Below are 19,984 nucleotides of genomic sequence, written 5' to 3'. Positions count from 1 at the left end.
TATATATCAGAATCTTGATAGGTTTCAGGTTGTGTTTACCTATGTATATAATTTAGTATTCGCTGTTTGTGTGTCTGTCTGTTATAATGCTCTTCATTAAAAACAGTCACGTCGATATTTTACTTTACCGTTAAGGTACTGAGAATATTTTTTTAAGAAAAAGAAAATGTTTTCAAACTTGAAAGTTTACACAGATATTGCTCTACATTTCGTTAATATTTTACTTTTATCTTATTGAGTATATTTTTAAAGCAAAATAAAATGTTTTAAAATCTAAAACTTTATAGAAATATTGCTATACATATTTGCCGTTTTAGTTATCGTTTCAGTTTCGACCATGGTACAATTATTATTTTTGTAATCAATTCGAAATCTTGTTGTGATTTAATTGATTTCCACATGACGGTATCTAGGTAGGTATTTATGACGTCTAATCATCGCTTTGATTGTTTATTAATATCTTAAAACTATCTAATTGTTGTAAACAATCTTATCTAGCTAACAGTGCTGAACCGAATGAAATATATTTTAAATTTATACATCTAGTTTAAAAAACGTGTTCTAAATTTTATGGAGGTGGAAATAGGAGGCAAGTTAAAACTCTCTTTGTCATCAGCGTTGTTAACCGCTTCATCAAGACTAATTCCGAGGGGGTTTATATGTAAGTGATATTACAGTCGTTGTAAAAACGTGACAGCAAAGGGCGATATCTCTTCAATTTCTGTAATAATATTCCTTTTTGAGGTGCAAGTATGGGTTATGAATTAGGCATGATTGCCAGCTGGCCCACAGATCTAAGTTCTTTGACAATTTTTCAGACTAGATCTACTCTTAGACTACATCTTAGGATGAAAAGCGCTCTAGACGAACATTGCATACTGCACTTAATATGTAACTCAAAATACACAGTAAATACGATCCACAGCTCGATCCCGACCCAAAATGAAAACAGCACAAAGATAACAAATCGACATAAAATAAAAATATTTTTTTCAAACTTGTCACGTGTCGACCCGGTTCAAGAGATACGTATCTGTGACAGCCATGTTACAGGGTGCACAAAAGAGTATCAATGAAGAATAATCCTTAAGGCTTAAGCTAACAATATTAGCCTCAACAATAGGCTAAACTTTGAATCGGTAGCCGTAACGCATTTAAACGTCCATTTAACTTTTTTTATGCAGACAGGTAGGTTGGGAATGTCGAGGTGATTTGAGGGACGGGCGAGTGACCTTTAGGGAACTTGTTATAAATACTTTATAAAGTGTGATAACCTTATGGTAAGACTGCAGTACTGGCAAGTCATAGTTCTATCCCGAGACACGCAGAGAATTTTAGAATGTGGTTTGCATTTTAGAAATTAATATCGTCGATTTTGTTTCGGAATTCATGAAAAATTATGGGATCTACGCCTGATATCTTGTCGTTTCGCCGTCCAATCGGAATAAGGGGGTAAGGAAACAGAGGGTGAACCTGTGTTGGCTCACATGCTAGTAATTCCATAAAATACGTATTTTCTAACGACGTTTTCGTTAGTGTTGGAAACACATGAATAAAATTGTCATTTAGCTTGCATGAGATTTGAACCTGCAATCGATGCTACAATAACTAAAAAGGTACATTATATATTATATATTCATATATTCAATTATATATTCAATTCATTCAAAATTTATGATTTAGGTAAGTTATTGTTTGACACACTTTGGAACCCATATGAAAGCAAATCATTTTCAACATGTTGTTACTGTAAAGCTTTGGCTACATAAAATTGACATTTATTTTTATTTTTATAACTCCTACTCATTTGTTTATTAACTAGGTATAGTAGTTTAAATGCATTATAAACCTATAGCTAAAATATTTAATAACTAATCTAATAATATTAAGATGTCATTGCTCTAATATTCCGTTAAGGCGTTTTTAGGTCCCTGATTTTTCTTGACAGTAACATTGCTATTTAATTTGTAGAAGGCGTGATTACAATACAAGCCAATAACATCAAATAAAGTAAGACACTGTATATTAAAATTAGTTTATTTAAATTAAAGTTTCGTATAAAATGAGGTATAAACAATAAAATGATTTATTTACACAATTTATAAGTAAATAGACTCCTTTGTAACCGTTTCCCTGCACAGTGTTTATATTGTAAAAACTAAAAATATATATTTGCAACTATGATATCAAATTCACATACCTTATCAACAGGTTTTAAAAATATTACAATAATACAGCACAAATATTGTTTAAAAGAAACATTTTTATCCCTAGCTTGCATTGACTAAATAGAGTGAAACGTTCATTTAAATAACAATTTAATTACAATACATACAAAAAATAAACATCCAACGTAGCAATTAATATGGCAAGATTAAATTAAGTGAGATTGAGTTTCAGATGCTGACTGTAAACGCCTTATGAAATACATATAGCTACACGCTTACTTGCAACAAATTACCTTTTATCAAAGTTATCATTCTAATGGTACGGTTATTCGGCTTTTTGTTTCGTCGACATAAAAAAAGATATTTATATAACAGAAGGCTCGATAGTCACGGTTGAATACATATTTTTTTTCTCTACATTTTATATGGGGTACCGATGAGTAAAGGAAACCGAGAATCACCCAGCAATAAATTCAAGTTAATCGCCATGTACTATCAATGACACGCGCGCGTCTCCCATATGGCGCTTCCTTCTATAAGTTTATAAATGCGGACAACATCACATACATTGTTCTGAACCCAAAGTAAGTTGCTAAAGCAATTGTGTTATGGAATTCAGATACAACGCTGGTACCACAAACACCCAGACCCGAGACAATGTAGAAATGTGAATTTTTACATTGACCCGACCGGGGATCGTACCTGGGACCTCAGAGCTGGCGCCACCTTGAAACCAGTGCGTACGCCACTCGACCACGGAGGTCGTCAAAGTTTATGTTTCATGTATAATAGCGATTTGATAGTCGCCCGCTTGGGATCACGCTGTGTACTGTTTGAATATATGCAGCAACTATGTATTTTCATAACAATGACTGATGTTCACAATATTTTCATAATAGTCTTAACATAGTCATATATATCGCATTCCACTGACTAAATAGATAGATGTATTTGTGATAACTTTGAACGAAGATTAATTCATTTACTCATCATGTTTATAATGGCCGTGACAAGAAATTCTTGGTGTGCAATAACAAATGTAGGATGCAACGACCAGAAAAATAAATAGAACCGAGAAATAAATTCGACGTCAATCAAATACTATTAATAACTTATTTACAGTGTTTAAATATTTTTAGATACATATTCCATGACAGTTAGATACTGTGTATTGTAAAACACGTCTACCATTGTTCCTGGTCGTTGTAAGAGGTGAATATTGAGCTAGAGTCACGTAGTCTATCCTAACCTTAATCCTATAGCACTAGTTCCACTAGTTCCCTTTATTGACGGTTGCTCTAAACCCTTGCTGATCGTCCGCCGTGTAGTGCACAGTTCGCGTCTTGCCGTCAGCGTCCATGAAGCTGTAGAACCCGTGGACGGTGCCGCCATCTCGCGACTCATGCGCTGACTTAGAGTCGCCTGTGGTCTTATCCTGGAAATCACAAAAAGGCTCATTGATATTTATATTATTTATGTTTACTTGGTTTGAAATGCTGCAGGAACGTTGTAATTGTATTGTGTTTTTTAATGTACTAGGCAATCTGATTGAGTACCTACGGAAAAAAACCACGTCGACCTTTAGTCAAAATTTAATAATCTGCTTGCCAATGTTTGACTGCTGCAGCCAAGTCCCTCGGAACAACATTTGAAAAAGTTCCTGCCTCGCAACTGATAAGTATATATTAAACTAAACAATATACTAAACTTGAAAAAAAAAACAAGCTGGAAATAATCTAGATTCGAATATGTCAGTCAAAAACAAAAGCCGCTCAGTAAATGTTATCCACCACTTTACAACTGACATTTCAGTCCAAACACAATATGTTTAACATGCTTCCACTTTGTACCACCATTATACATTTGCTAAGGTTAAAATAGAAGTTCAAAATCGTGCCGCTATTAAGTGCTTATTTTAGACACATAATTCTAGACAATAGGCTATTTATTAGAGTATAATAATAGGGTGGTAACTAGATACAGGTATCGTGTATTTGCAAGTAATGTATCCGAAATCGTTAACCCGATTTCTGCTTGACTTTCTGCTTGGTCATAGCATAATGACAATAAAGTATAAGTAATTAGCGAACTGGCAAGACTTAGGATCCGTATTAACCACAAGGATTGTGAAGGTCAAATAAAAAATAAAATAGTTCCAGGTAAAGTATGGTATGCAACTAGAACCGGTAACTAAGTACAGTTCGGGGTAATAACTACGCATTAAAAACTAGAAAGGCTAGGCAAGCTGACCAAATAATATTCAAATCTAGGCTGGCTTTGATAATAACAATATTCAATTATCTCTCGTCACTGTTAAACCAGGTAGGGCCCCAATTCTGCTATTTACAATAGCCGATGAATTAATGAAAATTAGATTTTTGCTCTATTCATATTCTCCTAAGCATTTTACTAACGCAATAATTTCAGAACGGGGCGGAACACTTACTGTCAATACAATTAATTTCCAATTATTGTGTTGTCAAAATGCATAAGGCCTTTTTTTATTTGTTAATTGCGGCTTAGAGACCTTAAGAGCCTTAAAGACTTTTATACCAAGGTCGAAAAAAAAATTGGAGGGATTAAGAATAAATGTATTAATTTAACATGTCAGTAGGTCTTATGTGGGTGACAGGTCTTTTGTCTTAATTTCTTATTAATAGCAGTTTGTTATAATTCCTTTGCAAGGCCTTTTCCGCCCACATAGAAGACGTTACACACTGTGCTTGTCTAATGAATGCATGTTGTTTCGAATATCATCGGCAATAAATACTGCAATTTTTCCCAATTTTCAAAATCCTTTTCACAAAAGGTTCAATATTAAATTAAGTATGCGGGCTAAGACTCAATTAACTGTCGATTTTTCCTTAAGGTAGGAATCCCTATTTTGCTCTTGACAATTGCCGATGAATGAATGGATGTGGAAACGTTTAGGAGTATACCAATATTTTAATCCGATTTTCATTCATTCATCGGCAATTGTTACTAGCGGAAAGGGGGCCTTGATTTCCTGACTTATGTAAATATATATTTGGTGTGTGTTTTCAGTCTGAGAATTGAGAATTTGTCTACTGCGTTCCGAAAATTCAGATACACTCTACTAACATTATAACTAGTTTAGTATCATTACACGCACCTAATTGTCAATATCAATAAAAACCGCAGCAGTACCTACAATATTATTACTAACATACCTAATTATAGAAAAGACCATTACAAATAGTTCTAATTACAAAAAAAACCGTCGCATTTCAAGTTTGCAATACAAAGACGTTTGATATAGAAAAATAAATCTTAATTTATTAACAGAGGCTTACTTTTTGAATAGCTGTATGGTTTTCGCAAATTATGTTTTGCGTGCAGTTCTAAACAAGCCAGTATGAACCTCAACTTGGTGCAATAAGGTTTATTTTCTTCTACACAGAGGTGATATGTGGGCACAAGTCCAAGGTTACAAATAAAAAGTATGCGTATACGCATTTGCGCAGGCGCGTGTGTACTTATAAGGTCAAAGGCGTTTGTTACGACCGCGACGCTGTAAATTTTTAGAAGTCCCTCGTTCAACAAATTAATGACCCTGAAAAACGGTGCTTTAATTATTTTGAATACGTCAATTGGCATGTATGTATGCACTCATTATAAATTTAAAGTGGAAGTAATTAATTCCAAAATATATTTTTCCTCTTTTTATTTATTTCACAATCGCTCGATGTCCTTCATCCATCGCTCTGCAAATCACACGAAAGTCGGTACTTCAAGTTTACGTAAGGTGCCACGCCTACGTTTTACTTCCTACTGGCAACGAATTCCGACCACATTCCCACTGTGCGATGCCTATTAACGAGAATGTATGGACCAAGGCTTCTGAGCTTCTTATTCAACGAGCAATGGAAGTAGTACAACTTGTCAGATTATCGTACGTGTTTTGTGTTAACATTGAGCGTATTGAATGAGTTTGTGTGTGCTCTCACTTGTTTCACGTTACGTTAGTAATACATATGGATCTGCCCCAGTTTAAAGATTATAAAACACGTTATGTTAGTCAATGATAATGTGATTGTGAACAACTTTTCTCTCAGTTTCCTAAAAAAACACAATTGATTTGTTATTTTTCCACGTAATTAAGGTTTGATTTTATTTATAATTAAATTATTTTAAATACCATCTTACTGCTGTACCCTATTCCTAGCATCTTTGCCGCAGCCGGGAAACAGGCTAATTCAAAATCCTTCTACACATCCTATTTTTTTCATAATTATTTTCAGTACATTTCCTTGCATTTTGTAAGTAACAGAGTTGATTCTAATTTGCATTTATTTCCAAGTAATGCTAATTAACTTTTTTCGTCGGAAGGTCCTTGTGAATGACAGCTCCCTAATCAGATTGCACTAAACGATAATTTGTAATAGTCATTAATATAATATATGTGCAAGGTCCATTAATACGCCTATTAACCTCACTAAATTGAGGTGCGAAAAATGTATTACGCAAAGTCAATGGAATTAATTTTCTCCAAGTAATATGTCTGCCTTAGTTTTATTAGTAACAAGGATTTATTTAAATGCAAAGTGTAATAAGTTGCTTAATTATGGTAGTGGTGATCTTGCTGCGTGATTTTACTTGTACCTTATATTTAGATTTTATTTTCATCCTCCACAATTTTCTTTGTTTAGTTTACACAGTGTTATTAAATAAACGATAGGTATTTTTCAGCCGTATATTTGATTTGGTAATTTTTAATGTTGTTTTACTATTAAAAGACCGGGTGACAGTGACAAAAAAGATTGTGTCGTATTTTTTCGTAACTATATTTAAACGATAAAGATACACTAAGATTATTTACCTTTCTGTAAAAAGGTACCTACTTGAACATATGGATTATAGGCATAGGCAGAAGAAACATTCAGATGTACTAATATTGGCAATCGGACAGAAGTTCACTATTAAGTAATAGGAGATAAGCACGGAATGTTAATGTCAGTGGACAACCATTTACCTAAGTCCCGACTTCTAGAGAAAGTGATCTAAACGGAACCAGCCAAGATAATGATAGTACAGTTAGAATGCGTCGCCTGTCGCGAGAAAGTTACTGTCGTTATAACTATGTCTATTGTTGACAATTACAGCTTGGATTGATAGACCAAGTTGTGTTTTTTATGTTGACTTATTTAAAAACCTTCTTTTTAAGTTTTAGGTAACTATGCTTCTTTTAGGTTATGTTGTCTTTTAGGTTACTATGCTTCTTTGTTACCTGGTTTGTCGATTTGAGTTGAGATAACAATAAAGAGTACCTCAACTTCATGAGGATTCTCAAATGCTGATTTGAAATCGCAATACGAATCCCCGACGCAAAACGAGACGAGTTAAAGTTTGACGTGTCTGTATTAAAGGTGAATTATAGGCAAGTGCCTTTAGACTTCGGTAGAGCAATTTAAAAGTTGTGGAGGGTGAAATATTTTAAATTTTCCATTTTATCTTCTATTTTCTAAATTCAATAAATTATAGTACTTCTTTTTCTGTTTTATCTTAATGCAGATTAAATAATGTGTCTGTCTGTACGTCTAGGCTCAGTTAACTACGAACTTATTATTAAGTAAAAGTAATTAGCGGTTCGATGAATAACTAGTTGATTGTATGGAAATACCAGTAATTCATTGATTACATAAAAACAGAGCTACTTATTACGATCGTGCGAAAATAATTGTAAACTCGAGTCTTTCAGATACATAAGATTATAATTTAATTTTGTAATTAGGTACGTAGTAAAGATGAATATGAGTAAAAATGATAGTTTTTAATAATTATTGTTTCGATGGTAGTGAAACAAATATATGCCACAACAGTCGTTGCTGGTCTCGATCGACGCGATCTTAGGTTTCAGTAGACCATGAGGTATATTTGTTATAGTGGCGATAGAAAATTATTATCTGAAAAAAATAACATTCAATAGCTATCACGATTCAGTACGGTCAACCAGATGACGGACAGATGGATATCACAAATACGTGCAAAACGAGGACTTCATAAAAAGAACCTGATATTCAGTTTTCGTTATATTTTAACAATCCATAAAAATGATTTACCTGATTAAATACGTATTTAAAGTAAAAATGAATTATTATGTTCTGTTAAAATTACTTGGCTATATCGATTACTAATTGTTGCGCCTGCGCAGCTGCGACGCAACGTCCCGGATACGATTCTTACATAGTTTAAAAACGTAAGAATACAAATAAAAGTCAGCCCTATTAATTTCAAAGTTTACTTACTATAGAGAGGCTTGTTACTGATAAAAGTAAATTAAATTAAAATAAAATACTAATTTATCAGGATCGATTGCTCTATGACGTATCACAGCTGATTCAAAGTAACATCACTATTGTACTGACAACAATGCTAAATCTGATTGCATTACAAAATTCAAATTCGACTAACTGTAGGCTATACGTGTAGGTTCACCTTGATACAATATAACCACAAGGCACATAACTTTTAATTATCTTATCAGGAATGTAGTTCTACTTCAACTCGAACAATGCTGATCACTCATTATTCAATAAGGTTGTAATTGTTGTCCGATTGACAGACGATGAAACTCTGGTTCAGTGGCTCTATTATAAGTACTTAAAGCAAGCTTGTCGCCACTGTGGAAGCGAGAAGGTGCTCTACACTGCACGTATCAGGCATCTCCAGTCCAGATGGAAATAAAAACTGGTGTAAAAAAATGGAGTTGCTACATTGCCACATTACATAAAATTGATAGATTTTAAACATGTAAAAACCCACGTTTTTAAATGTCACTCCATTCAAATTTTGTCAAAATCGATCCAGCCGTTTTATAGTTATAAATTGCATTGCCATCGGTTTTGAAGCTACCCTGAAAATTTCAGCCTGATAGTTTATCCGGAAATGCCTCAAAATTTAGGGAGCAAAAATCCAACCGCACCGACAAACAAACAAGAAAAGTAAGTGTATAAAAACGTAGGAAGTAAAGACTAATTCTATTCTTTATTTAAAACCTATTTTTTTCTACGTAAGTAGCGTACCTAACGCCAACCTCAACACAAAGGCAATTTGAGTTTGTCTAACTGAACATCGAACTGACATTTATTGCACTTGATTTATAACCGGCAATCATGTGATTATTAAACCATTAGATTGTTTTGCAAATTGTATAGAATGCCTCGCAAATTATGGTTATCGGAAAATGATTGTCATGAATTTGTTACTCAGTAGAAATATTTGCAGTTAATAAATGATGGCTAAGGGTGATTTTGGCAGATATAAGCCAAGTTTAAAGAGCAAAGTATGCTCTATTTTCGAAGAAGAATTATTAACCAAAAAATACTGAACAGATAGCTGAGTGGTTCTGGTCACTACGCCAAACCCAATGATCCTGACGTGTCGCGGGTTCGATCCCCACGCAGGAATGGCATTTGTGTGATCGAACCTCTCCCAGTTTGTGAAACAAGGCAAGGGTTTCCCAGTGACACAAGGACAAAATTTACGTATACGGGAGACCTTTAATAATATACACTAGTGACAACATTGTCATAGTCAAGCCTCACGATTATTTTCGACAGCTTTACGTGCCTTTAACCTTGATTCGGTCACGACTTCTCATGACGTACTTGTCAAAATGCTCTGATTACTAAAGCGTGTAACAATATTAATAATGTAATGTCTTAACAATTGCATTACGTTCGTGAACTTGACTTTTGATGTCAGATAAGATCTCTTGAATGAAACTAAATGTAGAGACTGACTATTTGTAGTATTAGTATTGTCATTTGCTTGCAAGCTATTTTATTTTTTTGACAAAAAAATGGATTGTTGCAAATGTTGGGGAGGAAAGGATTGATCTATTGGAAATGATAAATTAAGATACAAACACTGCGTAGGTAAACATACGGCTGTTAACCTTTTTTATATTTATTAGTAACTGCAACTTTTTCTTTTATTTAACTTTCTACATAGAGTCATTTACAGACAATAAATGGGTATGGTTTTTGTGATTGTTTTTTTCGAAATACAAAGGGAACATAATCAGAAGAAAGTGTCTGGTCTGCGGTTGCGTGATCAAACCAAGTAAAATATCGAATATATTACTTGTTTTTATTTTGTCACTGAAAGACACGTTCTCTGTTACTCATGTCATGTACGTTTTTTATAATTAAGAAGTCAATTTCCAGTCTAGATGCACTGTTACGTAATAAGGCAATAATTTTATTGTTATTGAACAAATGATATTCTTAAATGAACCTCTCAGATTGAAAATAAAAAGTAGAGTGAAAACTTATAATACCTACCAGAAAAAACATACAAGCGACATGTAATTAAAATATAAATTGGATATGATTATATTACTATTAGCAAAGTACACGATATATTAGAGAAAATCAACAAAATCAGCTCATCCAGTCCAAAGTTCTACATTCTTCGACGAAATAACATAAAAAAAACAAAACAGACGATTTTAAACCTCCTTCTTTTTGGAGGTTTAAAATGGAAGTAATGGAACATTCTAGAACAGTTTCTCAATACAATGGAATATTCAATTGACCCACACTTCCAGGAAATGATGTCCTAACTATAACCAGCAAGGTTCAGACTGGCGTCAAATAGAAAGCTGGCGTCACGCCTCAACACCCAGGTTCACACATTGCTTATAATATGCGTTACTAGTTTTGCATGAATACTTGTTTGTTGTTAAATTATAGACGTTTGTTCGGACATCTGACTATTGCTTTCTTCCTGGTTTGCACAAACTGTGTTCTTAGTTATTTTGTTGTTCTTCGTTTATTTTTATTTAAGCTGTTTGTTCGTCATCTGAGTGCTGGCTTCTGAATTCATAATTATATGACGTTCATGGTTCGGTTAGTTATTAAAGTTTGGCATAGTGGTTTATCCTCTAAGTATTACATTACTATTTTCTGATGAAAAGGAGTTCTTTAGCTCATTATTGATTGTTTTTACTTAATAAAAAGTCGGCTTTACTCTACAACGTTCCATTACAATTTATAATTCTGTGATACTGTTCTATTAAGCGTTGGTCTCTTGAACGCTAATCTTTCTTGCTTGATACGAAGAGCCACTGTTTATAAAGCTTAATGTGTTATGTAAAGCAATTCCAGAAACTCCTATAAAAGGTTACGTCTATCTCTTCAAACGTCGTAAAATGAGCCATTTATGTATCGCGTTCGCGTGCACTTCATCATTCCACTTGGTGATATGTTCGTGGTATGTAAACAGGAAGAGTAAGGTCGGTGCTGATTCATTTGGACTGACTAAAATAAGCAATTCTGGATATTTGAGGAGCTTCTGAGCTTATTTTTTTATTTCTTTAGTATATTCACTACCTATGTACTTATGAAAGATGATAGATTCGGAAGGATAGCCGAGTGGCTGAGGCCTTCAAAAGGTTTTCTTCTTTGGTCAACCCAGTATCATGAGTCATGAAGCAACGTGATTATAAGGAGAAAATGTTTCACAATGTCAAAGTCTAAACATATAAGGCAGCTGTTATACTAAAAGTGTATCAAATAAGATTGAGTTAACATTTTTTGCTTACTACGAGACAGATGGTGGTGAAACAAGGCCAGTGTCGCAATGGTGTGGGGAACCAGTTCTTATAACTTTCTTATTTCCAATGAAGACTTAAATATGCTAATATTTGCCAGTTTCTTGAGAAACGCCATGCTAATGTGATGTTAATAAGGTTTCATTATTAATTTTCGCGATGGCGTTAGTCTTATGTAAGTTGCCATCAGGAACTAAGCTCCTTGTCACATAATAAAATTGATTATCGTAGCACACATTCGTGTAATACTATGAACTTGCCTTGAGTGTTTTAGATGGAGGCTTTACTTCTGCCCTATCCTAGAAATGAACTCAGAATTCTTAAACAAGTTTTATTGATCGATGGACATTTTTAGTCTCATCAAAACTATAACAAATACCTACTCATATAAAACAGTTTGCTCTACAATTACTAGTGTTTACGCTGTCAACATAAGTGTTTACAAAACAACAATGTGTGAGTGCTTACTCAACATACAATCGTAGAATTAATTATTGAATATGTTTACAATATCATACATTCCAAACGAGCTGAGTTTTTAATGTTATCTTATAGAGCTCGCAGCATAACCAGCAAGGAATTTAATCCTTGTGTGGCGGAGGGTCCAAGAAATCACTTGCGCAAAGACACCCTGACTCAGAACAACCATTCGTGGATCACACAAATGCTTGTCTTATTTGGGAATTTATCCGTTATCCAATCAATAATATCAAGCTACTATTCTTTAACCTTAACTTGTCTTCATCGATGCGTTTATTTACTAACAATTTACTACTACTACAGACTACGTTTCATTGAAAAACTGACGCTCTGACAAACTGGCATCATTGTCTAATGACCCAATTGTTTAAGGTAATTGAACCAGATAATCATCGTATCGTGCTAATAAATAGGTAGATCACGACGATCAACAATAAATACGTAATTTGATGTTCAGGCTTTGATCGATGTAAGTGACTAGTTTTATGTTATTAGTTTTTATACTGTTAGTGTCTACCTGGTTTGGAAATTTATATATTTTATTATTATTCATTAATCTTAATTCAAAACATGTTCATGTCAATTTCAATTAAATTTGCACACCATATGCAGCTTGATCCAACTTGAAAGATAGGGCAAATGGTGGGCAACAGCTAGTCTTGTACGAGGAAACTAAAAAGTAATGTTGACGCCTTTTCTCAGTTGCTTTTAACTTGCAAGATGATGAGAGTGATAACAGAAAGGCTACTTACATGCACTCCGTATGAGAAGCTGTACTTGGGATGAGGATCAAACTGCTCAAACGCCTGCTTGACATCCGGGTCCCGTGTGTAGTGCGCCAGGCTCAGGGGGCTGCCGCGCACCGACTGGATCTTATGGAACTTGAACGGCTCCAACTTCTGCTCCGGACCATAATGATTCACAATATCATTTGCTTCTAACTCTCTAACTCCTATTTTACCAAGCTTGGTATCTTCAGGGAAGAAAATTTTACTAGCGGGGAAGTTGTACACTATCTCTTGGTTTAGAGGTCGGAACTGTAGCTTGTCAAGCAATTGGTATTCTCCGCTCTGATGGAATTTGTTTGACAGCGGGGGAGGCCTGAAGTAAGGCGACTGTGTTAACTTGTTTATGGCTTTAGCTCTTTCGTGTTCTGGTAGTTTTGTGTCGGGGTCATCGAGGTACGCAATCAAGGCATCCTCCAAAGTCTTGTAAGTGCTGTAAGCGTACTCTGGTTTCTTCGCTCCCGGTCCAGTGTCATCGTACTTGTTTTCAATGGCGAATTTTATTTGTGACTCGGATGCAGCAGATTGCTTTGCGCCTGTGACCCGCCGAAGAGAGGTCGCTGATGATACGACTAATAATAATGGCACCTGGTGACAAGAAGTCTTTATTAGAATACATAATAGAGTTTGAGAAATGTTTATTGTTCATCATCTGCATAACTCGAAAAAGGAAAAAATTAATTGTTTTATTTAAAATAATCTGATTAAGTACTGGCCGGTACAATTTTTGCAATCTTATCTTTTTAATCTGCGTTTTTCGCACAGCTCAAGTTGTCCAAAATTCGCAACCACCCTAATTAAAGGATTCTCAGCATTGTTCTCCAACAAGGCTGTTCCTGACTAATCTGATGTCCTTTAATCAGCAGCCATCATCAGGCCCACATGGTCAATGCTTCGACCGACTTACAACCAGTTTCCGTGTAACGAACTACGAAAGAACTGGTAGCCGAGTTGTTTTTCGAAACCGGTCTCTATAGTCATTGTTTTATGGAGCACTTGCCATTGCGTTGTGGTTACCTAACCAAGTGTTTGATGCCAATTAAAAGAATGTTTGTTTTCACTCTATTACCATACGTTTGCGGCTGTTTTGGTGTCGTGTAGATGTGTGTTATTCTGTGACGATTTAGTTATGTAATTTTTGGATGAGTTGATATGGTCGCAAAATAAATTATAAAGTGTGAATTGAAATGAGTCTTCTTCGAATGTGCTTTAGTTTCAATGTTAAAAACATTAAACACGTTTCTTTTATGACAATATCAACTTGATAAAGATTATATAGTGTACTTATTAATACTTTTTTTTTCTCAAGGGCCAGGCATTCAAGAAATGGTCGGTAGCAAATCTTTTAATATTTTGACAGTTCCATCATTTCGGAAATCTGACCTCAATACAGTTTGGGAAAATGGTTCAGCAGAAGGTTGTATAGAAACAAAAACAAACCCAATTACATATCAGCCTTGTGAATGGCAATAATTCTATCTTTTTAACGATACATTGTTTGAAGTCGAATACCGTAGTGTTGGGCAACAGCTCTGCTTACCACACACGCAACGTATTAGCGTCCAACTGCCCGTAACAAGGGATACTGGGTTGAATATTAAATTTGTAACAGTAAGGCCGTTTTAAAATATTCGAAGGAAGTCGTTGATTATATTTCCTAAATGTTTACCTGAATTCTGTTTGGTAATTAATATTTAGACTAAGTGCGTGACGGACAAGCATCAATTTTAAACTAATGAAAATGATTGTTTAATCGGTATTTAAATAACCGGTCAGGTGCGAATCGGACACTCGACAGTGAGGGTCCTGTCCAAGTAGAAAACCCATTTAATTTATGACCGCACCAAAGTTGCTTAAACTCAATGTTTATTTTTGCTACTTCTTTGGGGCAAATCGAATACCTACATCGTTTTTGAAAATTTTAATAATCTTACTATCACCAACGGACGGACGTATTTAAAGCGCTTAAACTTGGATTTGATACACTACATATTCTAATTTCTTTTCCTTGTGCAATTTCAATATCTCATGAACATTTACAAAAAATAAATTCACTTGTTGAAACATCTTAGAAGTGTCTGTACTGTTTGTTATTTTATTAGGAGACCGCTCACATAAAACTCTATACGACTTCACAGTAGGTAATTAAGAGATGTTACTAACACGCAAACATCACTTTTGAAACAGTGATATATGAAACCAGATTTAACAAATAGGTGCCGCTCTTTAGAATTAACGACACACTTGTAGTATTTATTTACAGAAAGTATTAATATTTTATGTTTTGAAATTCACTCGCAAGCAAATTATTCAAAACTTTAAAACAGAGTAACTTATAGTTTCTTGCCTGTACTTCTTCATAAGAACGATATTTTGGAACCGTCTTAAAACATAAACTTTTGATTTTGATTTTGAAAATTACTTTTTTAGGCTCTTCCGTAATCAATTATTCATAACACAAGACTTTTTTCAAATTAAATGACAATTTATCTCTATTAAAAGACGTTATAAAACCTTGCACCTGAATGAAATAGATTTTAAATAACGGAAATGTAAGATACACATAACACGTTAGTTTGAAACTTTGTTCACAGAACATGATTGACATGAAGCAACACTCGACCCATCTGACCTCTACCGTGTGGTCTCCGATCAGTTTTCTCAAGTTTATTGTTCCAAAGATTATTATGTGAACTTATCTGGCGGACTCTGCCAGATGAGTGTTGGGGTAATTAGTTTAGATTCTGCATTTTAATAGTATTTGCTTCATTTTTCATGGAATGCTCAGAAAGCAGGGTAGGATAGGCCATTGCTAAACCCACGGACGTGAAGTGTTGTAGGTTCGATTCCCGCGTGGAGGAGTATTTATGAGAATCACGAATACTTGTCCTGTGCAAGTGACTTGAATGTTTGTGCAACCACCCGCACCCCAACACAAGGATTTAAATATTGCGGGAGTCGCAAGTCGCAATAGTTTTTACTAGGCATCTTCGAGTTGCCCATTACCAATGTTCATGTTCAAAATACAACGCTGAAAAAATTCATGACTTGATTTTTAGCCTTCGATCTCGCCTTCAACAAACGTTGCCACAATGTTAACTAGATAATGAGTTAGTTAAGCAAATAATATAATTGACATTAATTGCTCATCACAGGTAATCGATAAATTGTAATTGGTTTTGAATCTTCAGCATTAAGCGCGTGCGCAGGAAATCCGTCCTCGAAACCGAATTCATAATATGCCTCTCTAAAAATAGATTAGGTTATTATGTTAATAAGCTCAAAATATGTATTTGGAATTTTAAAATAGGAAGTATAAGGAGTAAAGAAGAACTAGAACGATTTCCAGCAGATTGTTTTTCAGACTGAATCATTGACATGTTGACGATTAAGGTCACGTTTACTAAATTACATCTAAAATAATTAATCTGCTTGTCTTCTCTCTCTTAAGGTGATCCAGATAAGCACGAATGAGAACAACCCATACCACATTATTATTATGAATACCTGCAAACCTCCTCAGATGCCACCCGGCTCTTAATGGTCCTATTACATTCATCCATCTCTTCAGCCCACACGCCGATCATCCAAAACTCAATTAAGAAGATTGTAATAAATACTCGAGTAATCGATTTCTTATGCATGTAATAAAATTAAAGTTTCAAAACAAGTAACATGCCTTAAGTGAAGAATTTCGAACGTATATTTTAATGGGTTTTATGGTTTAATAGAGGACAAATATATAACGATTGAGAATCTGCAGGCAAGTAGACCAAGGTGAATGATGCTAGTAAGTGCGATAGTTTTGAAACTGCCACGCCTTTGAGAGATAAGCTTAATCCTCACATGACCTTATATATTGTTCAAGTGAACTGTTTGTATAAGTCTTAAGAGAAAACTTATGTGATCTATGATCATAAGTGTTAAGCTATTACAATAACGTTGGAAGTTTTATGCCAAAGTCAAAAACGAACATTTGAAGATTTTTTTTCTCAAGATATTTCTTTGAGTTCTTGGGCGCTGATTTTGTGATGATATAGAGACTATTATCTACGCTGAATAAGTTCCTTTTCTCTAATCATGCTATTATTTTTCTTTGACTCCGATTTTGTAAGATAGGGTCGAAATTTCTTTCGGATTATCTCATCTTATTATTATGATAGTTTATGCTAACGTTTAAGTAACCTCTTCATAACATCCTTATGTCTCTGTCTCTAATTAATTGAAACTATTGCAACACATGGGGTTTTAACGTCACCACGTTATGTATCGAATTATAAATAATTTATAATTAAGAGACACTAAGAGCACAGCTAAGTCATACAGCTCTTCGATGGCATGTTATATACCAAAATGAATAAATATCTTCTATACAATTCTACTACGTGTGCATATATCACTGAACAAATAAGCCATAATAAAGTTTAAATATATTTTTGCCTGCGTTTTTATGGCGCTCTAGTTTGAAGGTTTCGATTAAAAAAAGATGTTATTTAAAATTTAAAATAATTGTGTTATTTTTCTTTCTTTTCAGACTATCTTATATTCCAATCGCTTGAAATGACATCCAGGATAAGGATGCCAGACTAGGTAAGCTAGTTAGAATATATTTTATATTTGATTATGTTACAAGATTTACATAAGTAATCGGTAATAATAATATCTATGTATGAGTATTGTGTGTGCTGTGTAACGACGCTCTCTATTTTATTGTGTTAATAATGCGTGGACTGGAGGAACGTAAATTATAATCTAGCAGGTTTATTTACCCAGTGTAATTGATTTATTGCACAAAAACCAACATACTCTAATTAGTTAAGGTGTCAGCTTCGGTTATTTATTTTTCAACTGTAGAAAACTATGTTCGTAACGTGCCTGTTATTTAAAGCGCGTTTCCATTGACGCGAAGATGGGCAGAGTCGAGTACAGCTGGCAGTAATTGGCCAAACAAAGTCTAGTCGGGGTTAATGAGAAGTATGTAAAAAAATATTTAGCCGGCTCTGTCAGTCTCCGCTTTAACGGATACGCACCCTGAATAAGAGTTCGAATATTAAAATAAATCTTATTTGTATAAAAATGTTAAAGCTGTAGGATGGTTTTCTAGTAATATTGTAATAGTAATATTGTACACTTTATAAATACAGGTAATTAATACAGGTCCTCAATGAAGAAAATATTACATCACACGGATTCAAGTTGTGCTGTAATATAATGTTTATTGGCCATAAAATTAAGGAGACTTTTAGTACCTTATGTAAATAATTGTAGGAAATGGATTGATAGTAAAAGTTTCATTTCCTAACGGCGTGGTTGTAGACTCATACTTTAAGTGGATAGTCTACAACAGTTAATGATTACTAGTAATAACAGACCTATGTATAAAATATTACACGAAATTGAAGCCTCGTTCAGTCATATTTTGTGGGCGAAAATTTATATTATGGTATAATAAATTAAACATAAATATGTGTTATTGTCTAATTTTTGTAACCGCTAAAGCGAATAGTTCGATTTGAAATTAATTAGTCTGAATAAATAATACATTTATTGTAAAATTAATAAAAAATACGTTCATTATTTAGTTAGTATGCGAGTCAATAAATAAAAAATATCTTACCAAATATTTAATCATGGTTTCTCCTTATAATTCTTAAAAAAAGAACACAAAATCACTTGCACAATGAAAGTAAAAAAACACACTTTGTCAATGTATCGATCTTATATACGATCGATGTTAAATTTGAATATGTTGTGACGCGAGCGTTGCGCGCAGGCGCGGCATGTGAAGTGACAGCGGTCAGCAACTCGCGCGCATTATCATAGCAAACGTTTTGATCGCTAATGTTACACATATAGGTGTACATTATTATTAATTAAGCTTTAATATACGTTAATTATGATCGCAATGTTTTATAATTTATTTTGATCATGCAGATACTTGGCGACAGTTCTTTTTTATCCATGAGGTAGATCTATTGGAATGTTCTTAGGTACATACTTGTTTGAGGTTGAGGATATAGCCTTTATTTGCTATAATATTTATCCATATAAAACTGTTAAGTAGCCAACTGTGTTTCTCAGCTAAGCAAAGGGTCTCCCCCAAATCCGTCCTCGTTTTTCTACCCTGGACCACATGGAACCAGCTCACGTGGTTAATTATATAAATCTTAATTGCCCGATAACATTTTCCTACCTAAAAGCATGCTGCATGGCAAGCTGTCGATTTAGGAGAAGCATTACCCGGCTTTGGGAGAGTAGATGATAGTACCAGGTGGCGAAAATATTGTGAGGTTCATATTGATATCTAGAAACTATTTTGAGTGTAGATACCTTATTAAAGCATGTTTTCTGCAGTAGGCAAGGCTGTACAGGAGGAGCAATGGAGATATACATAGGTAGGCACTGATTTCAGCAACATAAAAAAGTTATCCTCATCTTAATATTACAGGTTGCTAAAAAGCTAAAACCAGATTATTGCATTGGTGACATTTTTATTGCACGTTATGTTTCAAAATTGAAATGACATTTAGAATAGGCGACAGTTATAATGTCAGTGTATATTTAAAGGAGGTTCTCAAATGTTTGACTTACAAGAGTCATGAGATAGAGCCTGGTGACGGACGGGCGGATAGACAGCGGACCGTCAATGATAGAGTTCCGTTTTACCCTTTGGATACGGAACCCTAGAAATGGACATATCTACCTACTTATACATTATGGTAAATACCACATCGACATTTATGAAGATAGCTTGTGTGCAGGCGTTGACTACTTCTCTGGAATAATGTCAATGAGGATACTTAGTCTAAGCACTCTAGTCGAATTGTCGTAGCCAACTCAATAACGCATCCAATAAAAGGTGATATGGTGAGAGGCCTGTGAAAGTGAAAACACTTAAAATGTAAAAAATTAATTAAGCATATTCCTGAGAATGTATGTTTATAACTTTAATAAATATGACTGACTCCCGATAC

General features: G+C 34.3%; 1 protein-coding gene across 2 annotated transcripts; it reads right to left on the bottom strand.

The window, feature by feature from the left end:
- Positions 1-1,883: 1,883 nt before the first annotated feature.
- Positions 1,884-19,916, bottom strand: LOC113496796. Of its 2 annotated transcripts, none has more exons than XM_026876118.1 (3): positions 19,341-19,916; positions 12,978-13,598; positions 1,884-3,603 (listed from the first exon to the last, which is right to left on the bottom strand). In XM_026876118.1, exons 1-3 carry the CDS (start codon positions 19,401-19,403, stop codon positions 3,442-3,444), a joined length of 846 nt encoding a protein of 281 aa, XP_026731919.1. In that variant the 5' UTR covers positions 19,404-19,916; the 3' UTR covers positions 1,884-3,441. The 2 variants fall into 2 exon arrangements, with proteins under 2 accessions (XP_026731919.1, XP_026731920.1); XM_026876119.1 differs by lacking the exon at positions 19,341-19,916 and adding an exon at positions 18,628-18,980 and having other exon boundaries at positions 1,885-3,603.
- Positions 19,917-19,984: the final 68 nt, after the last annotated feature.

Source organism: Trichoplusia ni, chromosome 8, assembly GCF_003590095.1.
Source record: "Trichoplusia ni isolate ovarian cell line Hi5 chromosome 8, tn1, whole genome shotgun sequence".
NCBI lineage: Eukaryota > Metazoa > Arthropoda > Insecta > Lepidoptera > Noctuidae > Trichoplusia > Trichoplusia ni.
The sequence above is the reverse complement of the archived record's forward strand: the minus strand, read 5'-3'. Positions and strand labels throughout refer to the sequence as shown.